The sequence below is a fragment of the Myotis nattereri genome, assembly GCF_964212035.1.
Source record: "Myotis nattereri genome assembly, chromosome: 3".
Lineage (NCBI taxonomy): Eukaryota > Metazoa > Chordata > Mammalia > Chiroptera > Vespertilionidae > Myotis > Myotis nattereri.
Genome location: NC_138077.1, coordinates 196,062,029 through 196,070,342, shown reverse-complemented (window position 1 = coordinate 196,070,342; position 8,314 = coordinate 196,062,029). Strand labels below are relative to the sequence as shown.

The following is an 8,314-nucleotide window of genomic DNA, read 5'->3' as shown; positions in this document are numbered from 1 at the left end:
TATTTTATGGGGTTTAATAATTTCCCCTTCTCAGTGTGACACCCCAGTGAGCTGCTATCCAGGCAAGGAGACCTTGATTATTTGGACCTCCCTACACTTTCTTTGGACACTTCAAACCTGGAAGTTCAATATTATGAGCTAGGCTGGTTGCAGGCACCTTCATCCAAGGTCCGAAGGTGCTGTGGGCCTGGAGAGGTCTCAGGAACATCGCAGCCACTCTAGGAAAGGCCAGCACTTAGGGCTGGGGCTCAGGCTGAAACCATTGGCTGAGAGCCTTCTGTCTTCTCATCTGTCACTATTTGCCACGCCTCCCATGCTACCTCTGAAGGCTCGGGTGGGGGGGTGGGGTTGGGGGTCCAGCGCAGAAATGGGCCTCAGGAAGAGAAGGACAAGTAAGGAAGTTAAGCAGTGCCCATCCGGTTTGGCTCAGTGGATAGAGCGTTGGCCTGGGAACCGCAGGGTCCTGGGTTCGATTCCGGTCAAGGGCATGCACCTCAGTTGTAGGCTCCTCCCTGGCCTGGTCAGGGGTCATGCAGGAGGCAACCAATCAATGTATTTCTCTCACATCGACCTTTTTCTCTGTCTTTCCCTATCTCTTCCACTGTAAAAACCAGTGGAAAATACCCTCGGGTGAGGATTTAAAATATATATATATAAATATGAATAAACAGAGTTTTGTATTCTGGGTAGGAGAGCAGTGCATCTTCCTCAAAGCACAGAAACTCACTTAGGACCTCCTCTTGGTACTACCATCATCTGGAGACAGAAGGAATAGCTATAGCTGGGCAGGGGGCTGGGACCTATACTGAGGGTGTGTGTGTGTGTGCGCGAGAGAGAGAGAGAGAGAGAGAGAGAGAGAGAGAGAGAGAGAGAGAGGGAGAGAGGGAGAGAGGGAGAGAGGGAGAGAGGGAGAGAGGGAGAGAGGGGGGGGGAGGTTGTTCTTGGGAGGCAACTTTCAGTATAATGTACAGCAGTGCTTTTTCTTTCCAGGAGATGGGGCCTCCAGGGTGTCATGAACTCTTGTCAGCGGGAGGGTGCAAGTGAGGATGCCTATCTGGTGGCATGGCTACCAGGAAAGGCTTAACATCCTCAAGGTTTCTGTAAGATAACTCCCTTTTCAACCAGGAAGAGGCTTGCAGGAGAGCCTAGGAAGCCCCTTACCTCTCCAGGGGCCAGTGCAGCCGTTTCCAGCCTGGGTAGGCGGCCTTGGATTTAGTGCCGCCGCCAGTCCTGCGGGCCTGTTTGGCGGTCTAGGCCGAGCAAGTATCCACGATGATGCCCGGGCCCCAGGTCGAGCCCCAGCCAGCACAGCTCGCAGCAGCTCCTCCTCCTCAGCGCAGCGCCGCTTCTGGGGCCCGGTCAGGGGCTGGCTGGATCGGTCAGGGGCTGGCTGGATCGTAGCAGCACCTGCAGACAGGGACTGGGCTCCGGGGAGCCGTACCCACCAGCCCTGGCTCACGAACTTCGCTCACAGCCCCTGGGCGAGTCTACACTGGAGCGGCTCAGAGCGAGCAGGCGCGGGCTGGGGCGCAGGAGCCTTCCGAGCGGAATTCGCAAGCCTCGGACCCGGTCTGAGTTGCTTGTGGTGGGACAGGGAGGGGCCCGATAAGCAGACCTTGTGCAGGTCCTGTGTTGACAAAAGAGGGACTAGGTTCAGAGGCCCGGACCGACCAGGGGGCGGGGCCACGGAGCTCAGACCCCGAAACCCGGGAGAGGCGGGGCCCCAGTCGAGGAAGGCTGGGCGGACGAGGCCAGTTGGAGGCAGGACCCGGCGGGGCCAGAAAAGGCCGGAGCAGGGCAAGAGCCAGGGCAGCGGCGGGCAGCGAACTGGCCCGGCCAAAGCAGGAAAGGGCCCAATAGGGACGCGGTTGGTCCTAGTGGCGGAGACTGGGGTGGGGCGGGGCGCACGGTTCCGCTGGGAGCGTGGTGGTAGCTGAGCCCAGGTTAGCGGCCTCGCGGGCGGAAGCGGGCGCTGAGCGCCACGGCCTCGTCCGCAGCGCGAGGCACGATCACGGCGCGGGGGTAACTGGGCACAAGCTGAAGTCCCTGTTCATCCCGCTCAGCCTCCGTGGGTCGGTCTGCAGCGCAGGGAGGGGCGAAGGCGTGCTCTTGAGTACCCAGTGAGTGCCATGTCCCCGCGCCCCTCCCAGGCCCGGCGCATCCACATCCCGAGGCGGGTGGAAGCGCCAGGCGGCGCCCAGTCTCAAGCCCTTTGGACGGTAGAAGAACAGATAGGAGGTGATGACCGATTCCAGGGAAGACAGCGCCTGGAGAAGAAGGCAGGGGATCTGGGAAAGGTGGGATCATCCCACCCACACCTTCCGGCCCCTCGGGTCCGCAGCTCCCGCCTCTCCAAGTACTCCAGACCACCCGGGTTCCCTAGCCATTAGCTGTGCCCCGGGATAACACTGGCTGCTGAATGCTCTTGCTCAGCGACCCCCTTTTACTACATGGTTACGGGACAGGGATAGCGTAAGTGCCTCGGGTGCACCGCGGCGTACCTCGACCGAGCGGGCTATGTCCAGCGTCGCGTCCACGCCCTCAATGTCCAGCTGTAGCGCGCGCAGGTCCTTACAGCGCAGCGTGATAGTGCCCGAGTCACCCGCGACCCTGGGGATGAACGCGTTTAGGCTAAGTGTACCCCGCCCCCCATCAGGGGAGGAGAAACCAGTTATAGGATTGGACGTAATGCACCATCTCCAACTGCACTTGCTCTTTCCCCTCACTCCGCGGAACCGCGAAGTCCCCAACTCCAGGGTCGCCCCCGCCAAGCTCACCGCTTCTCGATGGAGTCAACACTACGCAACGGCCCAACAGCCGCAGCCAGAGGCCCAGAGTCGCCTGGGCCCTGGAGACAGCAGCAGGTGGTGGCCGGCAACGCACAGCGTGCCACGCAGTGGGGCCGCCTCCTGGCCCCGCAAGAGCTCGGCTTGGGCCCGGCTGGTGCGGATCAACTCCGAGAACTCCATTCCTCCGGAGGTGGGCCTGGGGCCCAGCAAAAGGACAGACTCCAGGAGCTTCAGGCGGGGCAAGCTGGGGCTCCAAAAGGGACAGGAACTGGCTGGGCAGCAGGCGCCCCGCATGGCCAGCTGTCGAGGCGGCCCCTTGGAGGAAGGATAACACAGTTCCAAAGAACTGTCCCCCTCTTATTGCCAGCACCTCTCAGCAGGACCCCAGGCAGAACTTGTTAAGGAAACCTCAATCTCACCATCTGTGAAATGGGGAGAATAATCTTGCTTAACCCCTTAGCCTGGTGCTTAATTCGCATGAGGCACTCAATATTTTTGGCTTTTTACTTTATTTTTTACCAATATATTTTTATTGATTTCAGAGAGGAAGGGAGAGAGAGATAGAAACATCAATGATGAGAGAGATCGGCTGCCTCCTGTACGCCTCCTACTGGGGATTGAACACAAAACTCCAAATTGAACAAGGGACTCCAGTCCACAGGCCGCTGCTCTATCCACTGAGTCAAACTCACCAGGTCAATAGTTTTGGCTTTTTAGACTGGAATGCTGGCACTCTGGCTGACTTAAAAAAGAAAGAAGAATGCCATCTCTTCCCCTGGTGGAAGGGGTGGAAAGTGTGGGTGTGAAACTGGGAACTGCCTACTTCCTCCCTCACATCTGAGGTTGGGTGTCTTCCTTAAATGCAAGCAGCTGTGTAACTGGCACCCCGCAGCCACCACGCGGATGTCCCTGCCTAAGGGCGCCCTCTATGGTGACCACTTCCCCGGAGCCCCGTCCCCTATTGCTCCATTCTTTGCCCATACAATGAGTTGAGTTCTGTGCTTAGTGTTGTAACCAAAGGATGACTGAGTTCTCTTCATAGGGTTTACAGTCTGGCAAGAGTCACACTTCAACTGGTAATTTATACGAGATAACCCGATTTACCGGGGGACTCATCAGCCCATCCATCCAATTATTCTTTTATTTCTCAAACACTGATGCCTATACTGTGTTAAGTACTGATTATTAACAAGACGAAGATGGACTCCTGCCTTCAAAGGGCCTTCTGGTCCACTAGGTTCCAAGCTTTTGTGTATTCATCAAGCTGTGTATTTATGATATGTGCGTTTTTCTCTCTGTGTTACATTTCAATACAAAGTTTAAAAAAGGGAACTGCACCCTAACCCGTTTGGCTCAGTGGATAGAGAGTCAGCCTGTGTGTAGACTGAAGGGTCCCAGGTTCGATTCCGGTCAAGGGCATGTACCTTGGTTGCGGGCACATCCCCAGTAGGGGGTGTGTAGGAGGCAGCTGATCGATGTTTCTAACTATCCCTCTTCCTTCCTCGCTGAAAAAAATTAACAAAATATATTTTTAAAATTCTTTTAAAAATTAAAAAGGGAACTGCTTGTGTTGAAGCCCTGGGAAGGGCCAGGAGAGAAGGGTCTTGGAGCCCATCCACAGGTGTGCCTGATCCTGCATGCGGTCTCTGAGCGATTTCCAAGGAACCTAAAGTTTTTTAGAGCACAGCTTAAAATCAAAGATCTGTCCCAACAGAGAGTCGGTGACTTATCCAAGGTCCCACACAACCAGCGTCAGAACCCAAGTCCTCTGACTCCCGGGCCAGGGCTCTGGACACTTCCTTTGCCATGAGTGAGGACAGAGGGCAGCTCGTCAGCTTTCTATCCCCTCCCCACTCCCTTACGTGGGTCTTAGGAAGAGGGCCAAGAAGCTGGTGTTGGTGATGCTTTTCTTATCCTGGAACAACTTCCTTTCTGGGAAACTGGGTGTCTCCTTCTGGGCAAAGACAATAAAATTCATCCAAGGGGCCAAAAGAGCAGGGCTTCTTCTGTCGCCAAACGGATGGGCATCACGTGGCTCCAGGGTTAGCGGTCCTGGAAAATCCCAGCCCTTGCCACTCTGCCTCCCACACCCATCTACTCACTCACCCTCACACACTCAGCCTCCCGACCCACCTTGAACATTCACCATCGCACCCTGTTCACCCTCAGCTTCTGCCGCCACTACCTGGGCAATATTACCAGCCTTTTCCTAATCCCAGAGCTGCAGTCTTGCTTTGTCACCCGTCCCAGACCCACCATGTCCCTGAGGCCACTGAAATTCCAGGCAGTGGGTGAAGAAAACGAGGAGGAAGAGAGCCTGGATTCTGTGAAGGCGCTGACGGCGAAGCTGCAGCTGCAAACACGGCGGCCCTCGTATCTGGAGTGGACCGCCCAGGTCCAGAGCCAGACCTGGCGCAAGGCCCGAGCTGGGCCTGGGCCGGGGGAACCTGGGGCCATCTGCGGCTTTGACTCAATGGACTCTGCCCTTGAGTGGCTGCGCCGGGAGCTGGTGAGTCTGGTGGGGTGGACAGCCTTGCAGAGGGCCTGGGGGACAGTTCTCCAAGACCACGGGTGTGGGGTGGGAATGGATCCCGCCCCCAGCAACTGCACATTCCTGTGGCTGTGTCCTGAGGAGCCAGGACACAGTGTTTTATTCAGGAAGACTTGCTGGAGGATTCCATTCAATCTGCTGACCTTGTGTTTTGAGGCTAAAGGCACAGAGCCTGCTCTTTGGGCCACCAGTTATCTAGATGGGGAGGGCATGGCCTCCCCTACTCTAGGCATTGCTATATCCAGAGACACTGTGAAGTACAGAATGGCGCACTCTGGAGGCAGAATCTGAGGAGCGAATGTTGAATAGATGGCTCTTAATCCAACACGTGTAAATGTAAAGAGGTCCAGGCTCCCAGTTGGAGATTCCACTTAGTTATCTGGGATGGGGCCTGGGGCACCTGTATTTGTTTAATGCTAGGTTCTTCTTTAAATTTTTCTTTTTTATATATATTTTATTGATTTTTTTATAGAGATGGAGAGAGAGAGAGAGAGAGAGAGAGAGAGAGAGAGAGAGAGAGAGAAACATCCCACAGAGGCTCAAACCAGCAACCTGGGGTATGTGCCCTAACCAGGAATCAAACCCACCTCCTTCCTTTTGGTGTATGGGAGGGCGCTCCAATCAACCCAACCTAGCCACAGTGGCCAGGACAATGCTGGCTTTTTAAGAAAATTTTTTTTTTTAATTTATTGATTTGAGAGAGGGAGAGACAGAAACATCAATGATCAGAGAGAATCATTGATCGGCTGCCTCCTGCACGCCCCCTACTGGGGATCCAGCCTGCAACTTGGGCATGTGCCCTTGGCTGGAATCGAACCTGGACCCTTTCGTCCACAGGCCGACGCTGTATCCATGAGCCAAACCAGCCAGGGCAATGCTGGCTTCTAAGCTTGGTTTTAGAACCGCTCGGGCAGAGAGGTGGGGAGGGATTAAACTGGGAAGGGAAGGGATGTGGAGGACACAGACTGTGCAAAGACCCAGGGTGACAGAAAGGGAAGGACGAGCGGGCGAGAGCGGCTGAGGGCCCAGCAGCCGGCTGATGCCCCCTCTCGGCTGCAGCGGGAGATGCAGGCTCAGGACCGGCAGCTGGCGGGGCAGCTGCTTCGTCTGCGGGCCCAGTTGCACCGGCTGAAGGTGGACCAAGCCTGTCATCTGCACCAAGAGCTGCTGGACGAAGCTGAGCTGGAGCTGGAACTGGAGCCCGGGGCCGGCCTGGCGCTGGCCCCGCCGCTGCGGCACCTCGGCCTCACACGCATGAACATCAGCGCCCGACGCTTCACGCTCTGCTGAGGGGAACCTGCGTGCCTACTGAGCACCCGGTACCCCTTTCCCCCACCCACCTGGGGGGAAAAGGTGTGCCCCAGAGGCACCAGCACCTGGCAGGAGAGGGGGTTGGTGGGTACACTCAGATTAGATCTGGGAGCATAGAGCCCAGCATCCTGTTCCTGCTGCTGCCCCAGCTGTGTGTGTGTGTGAGGGGGGGGGGTGTAAGGGGGGGGCGGGAAGGGGTGGAGAGGGAGTTGGAGAGGGGCAGTAGGAGCTCACATAATAAATACCTTCTCTGCTTCCCATCAAGGTCTCTGCAGTCATTTATTCAGGCCAAGGTCGCTGTCTTCTGTTGCTGGGACCAGGGATTCATTATAGAAGAGAAGGCCTGGGTTGGGGGTGGACACGGACTAATGGATCCTGATCTCCCCCACAGCTCCAGCTCTATCTATCTTACCAAGATCAGAACTGAGAAAGAACTAACTTAAAATCCTAAATGACCCCCATGGAAGTGACTTGGGTAAATGAGCATCTGGAGAATGCAGGACCTGCCAGACCTGGATTCCAAGCCCGCCCACCATCTATCTCCATCAGACCTTGAGGGGGTCCCGTAACTTTGGACTCTGTTTCCTGACCTCTGAAATGCAAGTGCTAGTTCTCACTCCACAAGTGGTTGGACCTGTCTTCAGTGCGACAGTGCACAGCAAGCACTCAATAAACGCACATTTCAATGGCTTATCACTGCTGTCGCCAGCGCCATTCCTACTGGGCTGAGGCCCAGAGATGGCCTGTGAAGGGAGCTTCGGCTGCAGCCCTGGCTCTGGGCTCCGTGTCACTGTAGTCTGCTGTGTGTTTTCTGTTAACTTTGTCTCTCTCTCTCAGCCTTTGTTTCTGTTACCCTCTTTGTCTGACTTTCCAACGCAGGCTTCCTCTTCCCCCACCCATTTCCTGTCTCCCCTTCCCTCTGCAGCTGAGGTGCACACACAATCAGCTTCCACCTCACAAACCCCAACAATGCTCTGCGGGCTCCCCTCCCCCAGCCGGCTCACTCAGCGTAGCTCAGGCAGTGGCGGTAGTGACGCATTTATAGTTTCCTCTGGGAGGGGGTCAAGCATCTTGGGCCTCATAAAGGCCACCTAGCATTTCTCCTAACACCGGTGACCCGGCCCTCTGCCTATGAGGGTGCCACCCTCAGTGTGGCCCCAGGTTAACGGGGGATTCTTGGCCTGCTTGTGCTTGAGACAGGGTTCCTGCCTCCTGCCTATAACAGAAAGTGCTGCCAGTCCGCTGCCTGCCGCTGGGTGCCCGGGGAAGGGGTGTTTGTTCTGTCTTCCACTGGCTGCAGGAGATAGTGCCCGGCCCCATACCTTTAACAGGGTCTCTGGCCTTGCCTCTACCTGAGTTAGAAGTGGTCCACTACTCTCCAGCCGTAGTGCTGTCCTGCCTGTCCTCTTCCTGGCTGTCCAGCATCTGCCTGGAAGAGGAGTGTTAGTTAGCCTACCCGCTGACTATAATAAGCGTTGGTCCTGTGCCCAGAAATGATCCGGCTATTTTCCTGACTGCAGTAGCCACGTTAGCTGACACCTGCCTATAGCATGGGGGCCTTGCTCTCCGCCTGCCGAACAGGGTACTGGACTCTCCTCTGACTCGGAAGTGATGTTGCCTTTGCCTCAGACTGTAACGAAAGACTGTGTGAGAGCAGTGCTTC

At 56.1% G+C, this 8,314-nt stretch overlaps 1 protein-coding gene and 1 pseudogene across 3 annotated transcripts; one reads left to right on the top strand and one right to left on the bottom strand.

Annotated features, from left to right (window-relative positions):
* Nucleotides 1–235: 235 nt before the first annotated feature.
* Nucleotides 236–3,062, bottom strand: LOC308515584 (myotubularin-related protein 9-like; annotated as a pseudogene). The gene is made up of 6 exons: nucleotides 2,778–3,062; nucleotides 2,502–2,610; nucleotides 1,909–2,267; nucleotides 1,162–1,390; nucleotides 970–1,019; nucleotides 236–373 (listed from the first exon to the last, which is right to left on the bottom strand). The product of its transcript is annotated as a myotubularin-related protein 9-like (transcript).
* Nucleotides 3,063–4,043: 981 nt separating this feature from the next.
* FAM167B (family with sequence similarity 167 member B) lies at nucleotides 4,044–7,346 on the top strand. 2 transcript variants are annotated; one of them, XM_081088104.1, is made up of 3 exons: nucleotides 4,044–5,298; nucleotides 6,400–6,659; nucleotides 6,917–7,343. In XM_081088104.1, exons 1-2 carry the CDS (start codon nucleotides 5,047–5,049, stop codon nucleotides 6,628–6,630), a joined length of 483 nt encoding a protein of 160 aa, XP_080944230.1. In that variant the 5' UTR covers nucleotides 4,044–5,046; the 3' UTR covers nucleotides 6,631–6,659; nucleotides 6,917–7,343. The 2 variants fall into 2 exon arrangements, with proteins under 2 accessions (XP_080944230.1, XP_080944231.1); XM_081088105.1 differs by having other exon boundaries at nucleotides 4,468–5,298; nucleotides 7,043–7,346.
* The last annotated feature ends 968 nt before the right edge of the window (nucleotides 7,347–8,314 follow it).